General features: G+C 45.5%; 1 protein-coding gene across 1 annotated transcript in view; it reads right to left on the bottom strand.

The window, feature by feature from the left end:
• LOC123754084 (uncharacterized) overlaps positions 1-17,469 on the bottom strand; it is a 112,427-nt gene that overhangs the window by 58,543 nt on the left and 36,415 nt on the right. The window contains exons 4-5 of the mRNA XM_045736243.2: positions 17,252-17,413; positions 11,247-11,335 (exon numbers count right to left, since the gene is read on the bottom strand). Coding sequence (XP_045592199.2) covers positions 11,247-11,335; positions 17,252-17,413 — 251 coding nt within the window. The remainder of the gene's footprint in view (positions 1-11,246; positions 11,336-17,251; positions 17,414-17,469) is intronic.

Genomic DNA, 17,469 nt, shown 5'->3' with positions numbered 1-17,469 from the left:
CCTTGAATAGTAGGCTGAGAAGTGCGTTCTGGCTATTAGGTACGACATATATATATATATATATATATATATATATGTCGTACCTAGTAGCCAGAACTCACTTTTCAGCCTACTATGCAAGGCCCGATTTGCCTAATAAGCCAAGTTTTCCTGAATTAATATATTTTCTCTAATTTTTTTCTTATGAAATGATAAATCTACCCATTTCATTATGTATGAGGTCAATTTTTTATTATTGGAGTTAAAATTAACGTAGATATATGACCGAACCTAACCAACCCTACCTAACCTAACCTAACCTATCTTCATAGGTTAGGTTTGGTTAGGTAGCCGAAAAAGTTAGGTTAGGTTAGGTTAGGTAGGTTAGGTAGCCGAAAAACAATTAATTCATGAAAACTTGGCTTATTAGGCAAATCGGGCCTTGCATAGTAGGCCGAGAAGTGCGTTCTGGCTACTAGGTACGACATATATATATATATATATATATATATATATATATATATATATATATATATACATATATATATATATATATATATATATATATATATATATATATATATATATATATATATATATATATATATGTCGTACCTAGTAGCCAGAACTCACTTCTCAGCCTACTATTCAAGGCCCGATTTGCCTAATAAGCCAAGTTTTCCTGAATTAATATATTTACTATATTTTTTTTCTTGTGAAATGATAAAGCAACCCTTTTCTCTATGTATGAGGTCAATTTTTTTTTATTGGAGTTAAAATTAACGTAGATATATGACCAAACCTAACCAACCCTACCTAACCTAACCTAACCTATATTTATAGGTAAGATTAGGTTAGGTAGCCAAAAAAAGCTAGGTTAGGTTAGGTTAGGTAGGTTAGGTAGACGAAAAAACATTAATTCATGAAAACTTGGCTTATTAGGCAAATCGGGCCTTGAATAGTAGGCTGAGAAGTGCGTTCTGGCTATTAGGTACGACATATATATATATATATATATATATATGTCGTACCTAGTAGCCAGAACTCACTTCTCAGCCTACTATTCAAGGCCCGATTTGCCTAATAAGCCAAGTTTTCCTGAATTAATATATTTACTATAATTTTTTTCTTATGAAATGATAAAGCAACCCTTTTCTCTATGTATGAGGTCAATTTTTTTTTATTGGAGTTAAAATTAACGTAGATATATGACCGAACCTAACCAACCCTACCTAACCTAACCTAACCTATATTTATAGGTAAGGTTAGGTTAGGTAACCAAAAAAGCTAGGTTAGGTTAGGTTAGGTAGGTTAGGTAGACGAAAAAACATTAATTCATGAAAACTTGGCTTATTAGGCAAATCGGGCCTTGAATAGTAGGCTGAGAAGTGCGTTCTGGCTATTAGGTACGACATATATATATATATATATATATATATATATATATATATATATATATATATATATATATATATATATATATATATATATATATATATGTCGTACCTAGTAGCCAGAACGCATTTCTCAGCCTACTATGCAAGGCCCGATTTGCCTAATAAGCCAAGTTTTCCTGAATTAATATATTTTCTCTAATTTTTTTCTTATGAAATGATAAAGCTACCCATTTCATTATGTACGAGGTCAATTTTTTTTTATAGGAGTTAAAATTAACGTAGATATATGACCGAACCTAACCAACCCTACCTAACTTAACCTAACCTATCTTTATAGATTAGGTTTGGTTAGGTAGCCGAAAAAGTTAGGTTAGGTTAGGTTAGGTAGGTTAGGTAGTCGAAAAACCAATAATTCATGAAAACTTGGCTAATTAGGCAAATTGGGCCTTGCATAGTAGGCTGAGAAGTGAGTTCTGGCTACTAGGTACGACACATATATATATATATATATATATATATATATATATATATATATATATATATATATATATATATATATATATGTCGTACCTAGTAGCCAGAACGCACTTCTCAGCCTACTATGCAAGGCCCGATTTGCCTAATAAGCCAAGTTTTCATGAATTAATTGTTTTTCGACTACCTAACCTACCTAACCTAACCTAAACTAACTTTTTCGGCTACCTAACCTAACCTAACCTATAAAGATAGGTTAGGTTAGGTTAGGTAGGGTTGGTTAGGTTCGGTCATATATCTACGTTAATTTTAACTCCAATAAAAAAAAATTGACCTCATACATAATGAAATGGGTAGCTTTATCATTTCATAAGAAAAAAATTAGAGAAAATATATTAATTCCGGAAAACTTGGCTTATTAGGCAAATCGGGCCTTGTATAGTAGGCTGGGAAGTGCGTTCTGGCTACTAGGTACGACATATATATATATATATATATATATATATATATATATATATATATATATATATATATATATATATATATATATATATATATATATATAGGTTAGATAGGTTAGGTTTGGTAGGGTTGGCTAGTTATCATATATCTACGTATAACTAGCTAGTTTTAACTTTATATATATATTATTTACATATATATATATTATATAAAAAGTTTGTGAGGAAGACCTCTGGTGCCAATGTGGGGACCCATAGCCTCGGAGAAGAAAATAAAAAGTATTCAGAGGAGACCTTGTGGTCACTCACTAAACACTAATATTATCTTCTACCACCCCCATTCTTTTGTATGTTCACATATATATTTGCTTTATTTGAACTTTGTTACAAAGTGGGAGTTACATATAGGTTACAAAGATGGTTATCATAGGTTATCATATATATATTATTTATATATATATATTATTTATATATATATATTATTTATATATATATTATTTATAAATATATTATTTATATATAAATATATTACTTATATATAAATATATTATTTATATATAAATATATTATTTATATATAAATATATTATTTATATATAAATATATTATTTATATATAAATATATTATTTATATATAAATATATTATTTATATATAAATATATATATATATATATATATATATATATATATATATATATATATATATATATATATAATATATATATAATATATATACTATTACACTACACCCTTATATATTACACTAATATATATATATATATATATATATATATATATATATATATATATATTTATATATATATATATATATATATATATATATATATATATATATATATATATATATATATATATATATGTAATATATATTATAAATTATTTATATATATATATATATATATATATATTATTTATATATATCTTATATATATAATTATATAGGTCATATGTTTTTGTATTTTTGCTGATTTGTTAGTAAATAATAAAAGAAATATAAATTATTTGATTTTTTTACCCTTAAATTGGTTTTAATATTTAAATTGAAAATAATATAATATAAAAAAATATAACAAAAATACATTATACAAATAATACATTATAAAATAAAATATAATAAAAATAACATAATATAAAATAATATAATTTAATTTCAAGAAATTTAACTTTAAACACAAAGATGTGAAAAGGGTTCAGATTATTGGCTCAAACCTTTCACAAGAGATTCATATTGGTGTATGAATGGATTATGAATGACTCATGTTAGGAGTGTAAAGTTGCCACAACATCTCAAATTAGTGTTAGATACATATGTCTTGGTTATAAGTTTTGGAAACCTATTTAAGTCCACACACAATATCGTATCTGATACGATAAAACAAACGTTTCCAATACTTTCAAATACTTTCCAGATATGTTGTGGCAACCTAAAATTGTTTGCTGGGGGAGTAGTCTCGTGTGGGAGTACCCTAGTGTGGGTAAACCCATGTGTGGAAGTACCTTAAAGTGGGAGTACCCAAATGTGGGAGTACCCTGGTGTGGGAGTACCTTAGTGTGAGAGTACGCTAGTGTGGGAGTACCCTAGTGTGGGAGTACCAAAGTGTGGGAGTACCCTAGTTGGAGTACCCAAGTATGGGAGTACCCAAGTGAGGGAGTGACAAAGTGTGGGAGTACCCTAGTGTGGGAATACCTTAGTGTTGGAGTACCCTAGTGCTGGAGTACCCAGGTGTGAGAGTACCCAAGTGTGGGAGTACCCAAGTGTGGGAGTACCCTACTGTGGGAGTTCCCAAGAATGGGAGTACCCTTGTGTGGGAGTACCCAAGTGTGTGATTACCCTATTGTGGCAGTACCCAAGTATTAGAGTGCTCTAGTGTGGGAGTACCCAAGTGTGGGAATACCCTAGTGTGGGAGTACCCTATTGTGGGAGTACCCAAGTGTGGGAGTACCTTAGTGAGGGAGTACTTAATTGTGCGAGTACCAAAGGTTGGAAATACCCTAGTGTGGGAGTACCCTAGTGTGGGAGTAACCTAGTGTAGGAGTACCTTAGTTTGGGAGTACCCAAGTGTGGCAGTACCCAAGTGTGGCAGTACCCAAGTGTGGCAGTACCTAAGTGTTGGAGTACCCAGATGTGGGAGTACCAATAGTGTGGGTGTACTCTTATGTGGGAGAACCCAAGTGTGGGAGTACTTTAGTGTGTGAGTACCCTAGTTTTGGAGTATCCAAGTGTTGGAGTTCTCTTGTATGGGAGTACCCAAGTGTGGGAGTATCAAAGACTGGGAGTACCCAAATGTGAGAGTACCCAAGTGTTGGTGTACCCTTCGGTGAGAGTACCGTAGTGTGGGAGTACCCTAGTGTGGGAGTACCCAAGTGTGTGAGTACCATAGTGTGGGAATTCCCAAGTGTGGAAGTACCTTAGTGTGGGAGTACCAATGTGTGGAAGTAAACAAGTGTGAGAGTACCCAAGTGTGGATGTACCCTACTGTTTGAGTTCCTAAGTGTGGGAGTACCCAAGTGTGGATGTACCCTACTGTTTGAGTTCCTAAGTGTGGGAGTACCCAAGTGTGGATGTACCCTACTGTTTGAGTTCCAAAGTGTGGGAGTACCCAAGTGTGGATGTACCCTACTGTTTGAGTTCCTAAGTGTGGGAGTACCCAAGTGTGGATGTACCCTACTGTTTGAGTTCCTAAGTGTGGGAGTACCCAAGTGTGGATGTACCCTACTGTTTGAGTTCCTAAGTGTGGGAGTACTTTAGTGAATGAACACCCTAGTGTGGGAGTACCCAAGTGTGGGTGTACCCTAATGTGGGAGTAGCCTAGTGTGGGATTATCCATGTGTGGAAGAACCTTAGTGTGTGCGTATCCAAGTGTGGGAGAACCCTAGTGTGTGAGAACTTTAGTGTGAGAGTACCCTAGTGTGGGAGAACCCTAGTGTGGGAGTACCCAAGTGTCGGAGTTACAAAGTGGGAGTACTCTAGTGTGGGAATACCTTAGTGTGGGAGTACTTTAGTGTGGGAGTACCCAAGTGTAGGAGTACCGAATTGTGGGAGTACCCTTTTGTGGGAGTTCCCTACTGTGAGAGTTCCCTAGTGTGGGAGTACCCACGAGTGGGAGTACCTAAGTGTGGGAGTTACCAAGTGTGGAAGTACCTTAGTGGGAGAGTACCCAAGTGTGGAAGTACCCAGGTGTGGGAGTACCCAAGTGTGAGAGTACCCTAGTGTGGGAGTACCCTAGTGTGGGAGTGTTGGAGTTCCCAAGTATGGGAGTACCTTTGTATGGTAGTATCCAAGTGTGTGAGTACCCTATTGTGGCAGTACCCAAGTATGAGAGTACCCTAGTGTGGGAGTACCATAGTGTGGTAGTACCCTAGTGTGGGAGTACCCTATTGTGGGAGTACCCAAGTATGGGAGTACCTTAGTGTGGGAGTACCCAAGTGTGGCAGTAACAAAGGTTGCGAGTACCCAGGTGTGAGAGTACCACTAGTGTGGGTGTACTCCTATGTGGGAGAACCCAAGAGTTGGAGTACCCAAGTGTGGGAGTCTCCAAGAGTGGGAGTATCTTAGTATGTGAGTTCCCTAGTGTTTGAGTACCCAAGTGTGGGAATATCCAAGACTGGGAGTACACACAAATGTGGGAGTACCCAAGTGTTGGAGTACCCTGCTGTGAGAGTACCGTAGTGTGGGAGTACCCTAGTGTGGGAGTACCTAAGTGTGGGAGTACCATAGTGTGGAAGTACCTTAGTGTGGGAGTACCCAAGAGTGGAAGTACCCAGGTGTGAGAGTTCCCAAGTGTGGAAGTTCCCTACTGCGAGAGTTCCCTATTGCGGAAGTAGCCTAGTATGGGAGTACCCTAGTGTGGGAGTAGCCATGTGTGGAAGTACCTTAGTGTGGGAGTATCCAAGTGTTGGAGTACCCAAGTGTGGGAGTACACAAGTATGGGAGTGCCCAAGTGTGGGAGTTACAAAGTGGGAGTACCCTAGTGTGGGAATACCTTAGTGTGGGAGTACTTTAGTGTTGGAGTACCCAAGTGTAGGAGTACCGAATTGTGGAAGCACTCTTGTGTGGGAGTACCCAAGTGTGGAACTACCTTAGTGTGGGATTACCCTAGTTTGGGAGTACCCTATTGTGAAAGTACCCTAGTGTGGGAGTATCCTAGTGTGGGAGTTCCCAAGTGTTTGAGTACCTTAGTGTGAAAGTTCCCAAGTATGGGAGTACCCAAGTGTTGGAGTTTCCTAGTGTGGAAGTACCCAAGTGAGGCAGTCCCCTTGTGTGGGTGTATTCTTGTGTGGGAGTACTCAAGTGTGGAAGTATCCAAGAGTGGGATTACCCAATTGTGGGAGTACCCAAGTGTTGGAGTTGCGTGCTGTGGGAGTAACCTAGTGTGGCAGTACCCTAATGTGGGAGTACCCATGTGTTGGAGTACCTTAGTTTGGGAGTATAAAAGTGTGGGAGTATAAAAGTGTGGGAGTACCCAAGTGTTGGAGTTCCCTGCTGTGGGAGTAACCTAGTGTGGCAGTACCCTAATGTGGGAGTACCCATGTGTTGGAGTACCTTAGTTTGGGAGTGTAAATGTGTGGGAGTACCCAAGTGTGGGAGTTCCCTAGTGTGGGAATACACGAAGTGTGGGAGTACCCTAGTGTGGGAGTACCCTGTTGTGGGATTACCCAAGTGTGGGAGTACCATAGTGTGGGTGAACCTTAGTGTGGGATTACCCAAGTGTGGGAGCACCCTACTGTGGGAACACCCAAGTGTGGGAGTACCCAAGTGTGGAAGTACCCAGATGTGGGAGTACCCAAGTATGGGAGTACCCTAGTGTGGCAGTACCCTAGTGTGTGAGTACCCAAGAGTGAGAGTACCATAGTGTGGGAGTACCCAAGTGTGGGAGTAGCGTACTGTGGGAATACCCAAGAGTGGAAGTACCTTAGTGGGGGAGAACCTGAGTATGGGAGTAGTTTATGGTGGGAGCACCCAAGTTTGGGAGCACCCTAGTGCGGGAGTACCCAAGTGTGGGAGTATCAAAGTGTGTGAGTACCCAAGTGTGGGAGTTCCATAGTGAGGGAGTATCCAAGTGTGGGAATATCTTAGTGTTGGAGTACCTTAGTGTGGGAGTACCAAAGTGTAGGAGTACCCATGTGCGGGAGTATCCTATTGTGGGTGTACTCTAGTTTGGGAATACCCAAGTGTGGGAGTACCGAAGTGTTGGAATTCCCTAGTGTGGGAGTACCCAAGTGTGGGACTACCTTAGTGTGGGAATACCCTTGTGTGAGAGTACCCAAGTGTGGGAGTTCCCTAATGTGGAAGTATCCTAGTGTAGGAGTACCTTAGTGTGGCAGTACCTTAGGTACTACCTAGTGTAGCAATACCCAGGAGTGAGAGTACCCTAGTGTGGGTGTACCTCATTGTGGCAGTTCTCAAGTGTTGGAATACCCTAGTGTGGGAGTACCATAGTGTGGGTGTACCCTAGTGTGGGAGTACCCAAGTGTGGGAGTACCCTAGTGTGGAAGTACCTTAGTTTGAGAGTACCCAAGTGTGGGAGTACCCAAGTGTTAGAGTAACTTAGTGTGGGAGTACCTTAATGTGGGAGTACCCAAATGTGGGAGGAACGTAGTGTGGGAGTTCCCTAGAGTATGAGTTCCACAATGTGAGAATACGCTAGTGTGGGAGTACCCAATGTGGGAGTACCCTAGTGTGGGAGTTTCCAAGTGTTGGGGTACCCTTGTGTGGGAGTACCCAAGTGGAGTACCCTACTGTTGCAGTACCCAAGTATGAGAGTCCCCTAGTGTGGGAGTACCATAGTGTGGGAGTACTCTAGTGTGGGAGTACCCTATTGTGGGAGTACCCAAGTGTGGGAGTTCCTTAGTGTGGGAGTACACAAGTGTGGGAGTACCCTAGTGTTGGAGTACCCTAGTGTGGGAGTAGTTAGGTGTGGGAGTATCACTAGTGTGGTTGTACTCTTGTGTGGGAGTACCCAAGTGTGGGAGCACCCAAGAGTGGTAGTACCCAAGTGTGGGAGACTCCAAGAGTGGGAGTACCCAATTATGGAAGTACCCAAGTATTGGAGTTCCCTACTTTGGGAATACCCTAGTGTTGGAGTACCCTAGTGTGGGAGTACCCAAGTGTGTGAGTATCTTAGAGTGGGAGTACCCAAGTGTGGAAGTACCCAAGTGTAGAAGTACCCTTGTTTGGGAGTACCCTAGTGTGGGAGTACCCTAGTGTGGGAGTACCCTAGTGTGGGAGTACCCTATTGTGGGAGTTCGCAAGTGTGGGAGTAACCTAGTGTGGGAGTACCCAAGTGTGGGAGTACCAAAGTGTGGGAGTTCCCTAGTGTGGGAATACCTTAGTTCGGGAGTACCTTACTGTGGGAGTACCCATGTGTAGGAGTACCCATGTGTGGCAGTACCCTATTGTGGGTGTACTCTAGTGTGGGAGTACCCAAGTGGGAGAATTCTGAAGTGTGGGAATACCATAGTGTTGGTGTGCCTTAGTGTGGGAGTATCTTAGTGTGGGAGTTCCCAAGTGTGGGAGTGTTCTTGTGTGGGAATACCTTCGTGTGCGAGTACCTTAGTGTGGTATTACCCAAATATGGAAGGACCCTTGTGTGGGAGTACCCTAGTGTGGGAGTACAATAGTGTGGGAGTACCCTAGTGTGGGAGTACCCTAGTGTGGGAGTACCAAAGTGTGGGAGTACCCTAGTGTGGAAATTCTTCAGTGTGAGAGTACCCAAGTGAGGGAGTACTCAAGTGTGGGAGTACTCTAGTGTTAGAGTACCTTAGTGTGGGAGTTCCTTACTGTGGGAGTACCCAAATGTGGGAGGACCCAAGTGTTGGAGTACCCTTGTGTGTGAGTACCCAAGTGGAGTACCCTATTGTTGCAGTACCCAAGTATGAGAGTCCCCTAGTGTGGGAGTACCCTAGTGTGGGAGTACCCAAGTGTGGGAGTACCCTAGTGTGGGAGTACCCTAGTGTGGGAGTACCCTAGTGTAGGAGTACCCTAGTGTGGGGGTAGTCAGGTGTGGGAGTACCACTAGTGTGGGTGTATTCTTTTGTGGGAGTACCCAAGTGTGGGAGTATCCAAGAGTGGGAGTACCCAATTGTGGGAGTACCCAAGTATTGGAGTTCCCTACTTTGGGAATACCATAGTGTGGGAGTACCCTAGTGTACTCACCTAGTTGTGTTTGCGGGGGTTGAGCTCTGGCTCTTTGGTCCCGCCTCTCAACCGTCAATCAACAGGTGTACAGATTCCTGAGCCTATCGGGCTCTGTCATATCTACACTTGAAACTGTGTATGGAGTCAGCCTCCACCACCTCACTTCCTAATGCATTCCATTTGTCAACCACTCTGACACTAAAAAAGTTCTTTCTAATATCTCTGTGGCTCATTTGGGCACTCAGTTTCCACCTGTGTCCCCTAGTACGTGTGCCCCTTGTGTTAAATAGACTGTCTTTATCTACCCTATCAATCCCCTTCAGAATCTTGAATGTGGTGATCATGTCCCCCCTAACTCTTCTGTCTTCCAGCGAAGTGAGGTTTAATTCCCGTAGTCTCTCCTCGTAGCTCATACCTCTCAGCTCGGGTACTAGTCTGGTGGCAAACCTTTGAACCTTTTCCAGTTTAGTCTTATCCTTGACTAGATATGGACTCCATGCTGGGGCTGCATACTCCAGGATTGGCCTGACATATGTGGTATACAAAGTTCTGAATGATTCTTTACACAAGTTTCTGAATGCCGTTCGTATGTTGGCCAGCCTGGCATATGCCGCTGATGTTATCCGCTTGATATGTGCTGCAGGAGACAGGTCTGGCGTGATATCAACCCCAAAGTCTTTTTCCTTCTCTGACTCCTGAAGAATTTCCTCTCCCAGATGATACCTTGTATCTGGCCTCCTGCTCCCTACACCTATCTTCAGTACAGTTGTTGTCTTCAGTAGTGTGAGAGTACCCAGGTGTGGGTGTATCTTAGAGAGGGATTTCCCAAATGTGGATGTACCCAAGTGTGGGAGTACCCTTGTGTGGGAGTACCCAAGTGTGGGAGTACCCTATTGTGGGAGTGGGAGTGGGAGTACCCAAGTGTGGGATTACCAATGTGTGGAAGTTCCCTAGTGTGGGAATATCTTACTATGGGAGTACCTTAGTGTAGGAGTACCCAAGTGTAGGAGTACCCATGTGTGTGAGTACCCTATTGTGGGTGTACTCTAGTGTGGGAGTACCCTTGTGTGAGAGTACCCAAGTGTGGGAATACCCTTCCCACACTTGGGTACACACTAGGGTATGTTGGACTACCCTCGTGTGGGACTACCTTAGTGTGGCAGCACCCAAGTGTGGGAGTAACCTAGTGTGGGACTACCCAAGTGTGGGAGTTCCCTAGTGTTAGAGCACCCTAGTGTGGCAGTACCCAAGTGTGTTAGTACCTTAGTGTTGGAGTATCCAAGTGTGGGAGTTCACAAGTGTGGGAGTACCCTAGTGTGGGAGTACCCTAGTGCTGGAGTACCCAAGTGTGGGAGTACCCTAGTGTGCCAGTTCCCAAGTATGGTTGTTTCCTAGTGTGGGATCAGTATGGGGCCTCGCTACGTCTTTTGAAGTGCAAGCTTCAAAAGATCATTGCTTTCTATGTATTGATTTGTTCACCGTTATGGTTATAATTCCTTTGTCGTTAAATCTCTGCATACGATTTAATTTTTTACTTAAGTTCTGAAGCCTTTACTTAAGTTATCTGAAGCCTTTACTTAAGTTATCTGAAGCCTTTACTTAAGTTATCTGAAGCCTTTACTTAAGTTATCTGAAGCCTTTACTTAAGTTCTGAAGCCTTTACTTAAGTTATCTGAAGCCTCATGTGCAGTCACAGTCTACCTTTCCGAGCATGAGTGAAGATCTTAGTACTGAGAATAATAAACACATGTGTGCGTCGAGCACAGAGGTACTCGCCCTGATCCTGATGGAGTAGTGCTCCCAGTCACCCACGTGGTTGCCGAAGGACTGCACGTATCCTTCACACTCTCCCGCCACCGGTATACCTGCAAGATGGCCACACTGCGAGTTTACCATAGAAGTTAGAAATACGTTAAACACGCGGGCTCATACACACACAGGCTCATATACGGGCGGGCATATGCACACACGGGCTTATACACACACGGGCTTATACACACACGGGCTTATACACACACGGGCTCATACACGCGCGGGCTTATACAGGCGCGGGCTTATACACACACGGTCTTATACACACACGGGCTTATACACACACGGTCTTATACACACACGGGCTTATACACACACGGGCTTATACACACACGGGCTTATACACACACGGTCTTATACACACACGGGCTTATACACACACGGTCTTATACACACTCGGGCACATACAAACACGGGCTCATACACACACACGGGCTCATACACATACGGGCTCATACACACACGGGCTCACACACACACGGGCTCATACACACACGGGCTCATACACACTCGGGCTCATACACACGCGGGCTCATACAAGCGCGAGCTCATAGACACACGGGCTCATACACACACGGGATCAGACACACGCGGGCTCATACACATGCGGGCTCATTCACACGCGGCCTTATACACACTCTGGCTCATACACGCGCGGGCTCATACACACGCGGGCTCATACACACGCGGGCTCATACACACGCGGCTCATACACACGCGGGCTCATACACACACACGGGCTTATACTTCTTGAGGCTTCAAGAAGACCTAGACAAGCTGAAGGAATGGTAGAACAAATGGTTGTTAGAGTTTAACCAAACCAAATGTAATGTAATGAAGATAGGTGTAGGGAGCAGGAGGCCAGATACAAGGTATCATCTGGGAGAGGAAATTCTTCAGAAGTCAGAGAAGGAAAAAGACTTGGGGGTTGATATCACGCCAAACCTGTCTCCTGCAGCACATATCAAGAGGATAACATCAGCGGCATATGCCAGGCTGGCCAACATACGAACGGCATTCAGAAACTTGTGTAAAGAATCATTCAGAACTTTGTATACCACATATGTCAGGCCAATCCTGGAGTATGCAGCCCCAGCATGGAGTCCATATCTAGTCAAGGATAAGACTAAACTGAAAAAGGTTCAAAGGTTTGCCACCAGACTAGTACCCGAGCTGAGAGGTATGAGCTACGAGGAGAGACTACGGGAATTAAACCTCACTTCGCTGGAAGACAGAATAGTTAGGGGGGACATGATCACTACATTCAAGATTCTGAAGGGAATTGATAGGGTAGATAAAGACAGGCTATTTAACACAAGGGGCACACACACAAGGGAACACAGGTGGAAACTGAGTGCCCAAATGAGCCACAGAGATATTAGAAAGAACTTTCGTAGTGTCAGAGTGATTGACAAATGGAATGCATTAGGAAGTGATGTGGTGGAGGCTGACTCCATACACAGTTTCAAGTGTAGATATGATAGAGCCCAATAGGCTCAGGAATCTATACACTTGTTGATTGACTTTTGAGAGGCGGAACCAAATAGCCAGAGCTCAACCCCCGAAAACACAACTAGGTGAGTACAATTAAGTGAGTACAGGGGCTCATGTACACGCGGGCTCATACACACACGGGCTCATGTACACGCGGGCTCGAACACGCGCGGCCTCATACACACACTGGCTCATACACACACACGGCTCATACACACGCTGGCTCATACACACACACGGCTCATACACACGCGGGCTCATACACGCGCGGGCTCATACACGCGCGGGCTCATACACACACGGGCTCATACACACCCGGGCTCATACACGCGCGGGCTCATACACGCGCGGCCTCATACACACGCGGCCTCATACACACGCGGGCTTATACACACGCGGGCTCATACACACTCAGGCTCATACACGCTCGGGCTTATACAACCGCGGGCTCATACACACTCTGGCTCATACACACTCTGGCTCATACACGCGCGGCCTCATACACACGCGGGCTCATACACACACGGGCTCATACACACGCGGGCTCATACACACACGGGCTCATACACACGCGGGCTCATACACACACGGGCTCATACACACCCGGGCTCATACACACGCGGGCTCATACACGCGCGTGGTCATACAGGCGCGGCCTCATACACACGCGGGCTCATACACACTCAGGCTCATACACGCTCGGGCTTATACACACGCGGGCTCATACACACTCTGGCTCATACACACTCTGGCTCATACTCGAGCGGGCTCATACACACGCGGGCTCGTACACACGCGGGCTCATACACACTCTGGCTCATACACGCGCGGGCTCATACACACGCTGGCTCATACACACGCGGGCTCATACACACACGGCTTCATACACACGCGGGCTCATACACACGCGGGCTCATACACACGCGGGCATACACACACACTTACACGGCGCATCATGGCAAGACTGTACAACTATTTATGAATAAATACTTTTATTTTTATTTTCTAAGTGAGTTGTATTACTCGTAAAATGAGAAGATGAAGTCTCCTGGTGCGAGGTTGTGACACTGTTCAGAAGTGAAGCCTCATAAATGTTAATGTATTCCTCATGAATGAGGATAAGTGTCACGAGGCGAAGGGCATCTCATGGAAATGGTTGGTTTCGTGTGTCACTATTGATACTAAGCAGGATGTTTTATGAGCTGCTCATTAATGAGGGTCATGAACGATCGTTTTGTTGAGGAATGTTGTTGTTGTTTTAGATTCAGCTACTCGGAACAAAAAGTTCCAAGTAGCACGGGCTATGGTGAGCCCGTTTTGGACTTACCTGGCACAGGAGCGGGGCAAGTAGCACGGGCTATGGTGAGCCCGTTGTGGACTTACCTGGCACAGGAGCGGGGCAAGTAGCACGGGCTATGGTGAGCCCGTTGTGGACTTACCTGGCACAGGAGCGGGGCAAGTAGCACGGGCTATGGTGAGCCCGTTGTGGACTTACCTGGCACAGGAGCGGGGCTGTAACTTTTGGTTGTTGAGGAAGCCACTGAGATAATTTATTATGCAGATAATGAGGTGTGAGTGTGGGGCAGCAGGTAATGAGGCGGGAGTGTGTGGCAGCAGGTAATGAGGTGTGAGTGTGGGGCAGCAGGTAATGAGGCGGGAGTGTGTGGCAGCAGGTAATGAGGTGTGAGTGTGGGGCAACAGGTAATGAGGTGGGAGTGTGTGGCAGCAGGTAATGAGGTGTGAGTGTGGGGCAACAGGTAATGAGGTGTGAGTGTGTGGCAACAGGTTATGAGGTGTGAGAGTGGGGCAGCAGGTAATGAGGTGTGAGTGTGTGGCAGCAGGTAATGAGGTGTGAGTGTGTGGCAGCAGGTAATGAGGTGTGAGTGTGTGGCAGCAGGTAATGAGGTGTGAGTGTGGGGCAGCAGGTAATGAGGTGTGAGTGTGTGGCAGCAGGTAATGAGGTGTGAGTGTGTGGCAGCAGGTAATGAGGTGTGAGTGTGTGGCAGCAGGTAATGAGGTGTGAGTGTGTGGCAGCAGGTAATGAGGTGTGAGTGTGGGGCAACAGGTAATGAGGTGTGAGTGTGTGGCAGCAGGTAATGAGGTGTGAGTGTGTGGCAGCAGGTAATGAGGTGTGAGTGTGTGACAGCAGGTAATGAGGTGTGAGTGTGGGGCAACAGGTAATGAGGTGTGAGTGTGTGACAGCAGGTAATGAGGTGTGAGTGTGGGGCAGCAGGTAATGAGGTGTGAGTGTGTGACAGCAGGTAATGAGGTGTGAGTGTGTGGCAGCAGGTAATGAGGTGTGAGTGTGGGGCAGCAGGTAATGAGGTGTGAGTGTGTGACAGCAGGTAATGAGGTGTGAGTGTGTGACAGCAGGTAATGAGGTGTGAGTGTGTGACAGCAGGTAATGAGGTGTGAGTGTGGGGCAGCAGGTAATGAGGTGTGAGTGTGGGGCAGCAGGTAATGAGGTGTGAGTGTGTGGCAGCAGGTAATGAGGTGTGAGTGTGGGGCAGCAGGTAATGAGGTGTGAGTGTGTGACAGCAGGTAATGAGGTGTGAGTGTGTGGCAGCAGGTAATGAGGTGTGAGTGTGGGGCAGCAGGTAATGAGGTGTGAGTGTGGGGCAGCAGGCAATGAGGTGTGAGTGTGGGGCAACAGGTAATGGGGCGGGAGTGTGGGACAGCAGGTAATGAGGTGTGAGTGTGGGACAGCAGGTAATGAGGTGTGAGTGTGTGGCAGCAGGTAATGAGGTGTGAGTGTGGGACAGCAGGTAATGAGGTGTGAGTGTGTGGCAGCAGGTAATGAGGTGTGAGTGTGGGGCAACAGGTAATGGGGCGGGAGTGTGGGACAGCAGGTAATGAGGTGTGAGTGTGGGACAGCAGGTAATGAGGTGTGAGTGTGGGGCAACAGGTAATGAGGTGTGAGTGTGTGGCAGCAGGTAATGAGGCGGGAGTGTGGGGCAACAGGTAATGAGGCGGGAGTGTGGGGCAGCAGGTAATGAGGCGGGAGTGTGGGGCAGCAGGTAATGAGGCGGGAGTGTGGGGCAGCAGGTAATGAGGTGTGAGTGTGTGGCAGCAGGTAATGAGGTGTGAGTGTGGGGCAACAGGTAATGAGGTGTGAGTGTGGGGCAACAGGTAATGAGGTGTGAGTGTGTGGCAGCAGGTAATGAGGCGGGAGTGTGGGGCAACAGGTAATGAGGCGGGAGTGTGGGGCAACAGGTAATGGGGCGGGAGTGTGGGACAGCAGGTAATGAGGTGTGAGTGTGTGGCAGCAGGTAATGAGGTGTGAGTGTGGGGCAACAGGTAATGAGGTGTGAGTGTGGGACAGCAGGTAATGAGGCGGGAGTGTGGGACAGCAGGTAATGAGGCGGGAGTGTGGGGCAACAGGTAATGAGGTGTGAGTGTGGGGCAGCAGGTAATGAGGCGGGAGTGTGGGACAGCAGGTAATGAGGCGGGAGTGTGGGGCAGCAGGTAATGAGGCGGGAGTGTGGGGCAGCAGGTAATGAGGCGGGAGTGTGGGGCAGCAGGTAATGAGGCGGGAGTGTGGGGCAACAGGTAATGAGGCGGGAGTGTGGGGCAGCAGGTAATGAGGCGGGAGTGTGGGGCAGCAGGTAATGAGGCGGGAGTGTGGGGCAGCAGGTAATGAGGTGTGAGTGTGTGGCAGCAGGTAATGAGGTGTGAGTGTGGGGCAACAGGTAATGAGGTGTGAGTGTGGGACAGCAGGTAATGAGGCGGGAGTGTGGGGCAGCAGGTAGTGAGGCGGGAGTGTGGGGCAGCAGGTAATGAGGCGGGAGTGTGGGGCAGCAGGTAATGAGGCGGGAGTGTGGGGCAGCAGGTAATGAGGTGTGAGTGTGGGGCAACAGGTAATGGGGCGGGAGTGTGGGGCAACAGGTAATGAGGCGGGAGTGTGGGACAGCAGGTAATGAGGTGTGAGTGTGGGGCAGCAGGTAATGAGGTGTGAGTGTGTGAGCCGCTACACTTCGTCTCTATGACATCTTGAAGTATTTACTTAAAAATATGTATCATATATCACCTTAAAGGGTCAGGTATCATCCAGCTGATGATGAGGGTTCTTGAAGACTAAACCACACTGCAGAAGATAAGGAGACGACGACGTGTCGGTCCGTCTTGGACCACTATCAGTCTACTTGATAATGGTCCAGGACGGACCAACACGTCGTCGTCTCCTCATCTTCTGGTGTTTGCTTTAGTCTTCATATCTTCAGCCCCGTTATTGTGACTCATTGTCTGCATAAGGGTTCTTGACTGCTCTGGTGAGTTACAAGACCATGCAAGTTGTGACTCTTAAAAGCAATTCTACTACTACAAGTAATAATAACAATGGCTTGACTATCATTTGCTCTCCATATATTTACTAGTTTACATCAGGGTGTTATTGCCGCTATGCCTTAACTAATAACTCACTGTACGAACCAAAGACAAGCAGAAGGCGGTTGCTTGCCCCCGTGCTCGTGACTTACCAACGCAGACATCCTTGCCGTAGTTGTAGGGGTAGAAGGTCCTGTAGGCGACGTCGATGGTGCCACAGGCGTCCTGGTAATCGCGGATGAATACGTAGGTGGGCACCGCCACCTGACTCACATTCTCTCCAGCGAACCAGTCAAGAAGGCAGTCCGCACACTCTGTAACAGTGGTAGGTACGATCTGGTGTCCGTCTCGCCACGGTGGTGGTAGAGAT

Source organism: Procambarus clarkii, chromosome 6, assembly GCF_040958095.1.
Source record: "Procambarus clarkii isolate CNS0578487 chromosome 6, FALCON_Pclarkii_2.0, whole genome shotgun sequence".
Taxonomy (NCBI): Eukaryota; Metazoa; Arthropoda; class Malacostraca; order Decapoda; family Cambaridae; genus Procambarus; species Procambarus clarkii.
This window is presented reverse-complemented; position numbering and strand designations above follow the sequence as displayed.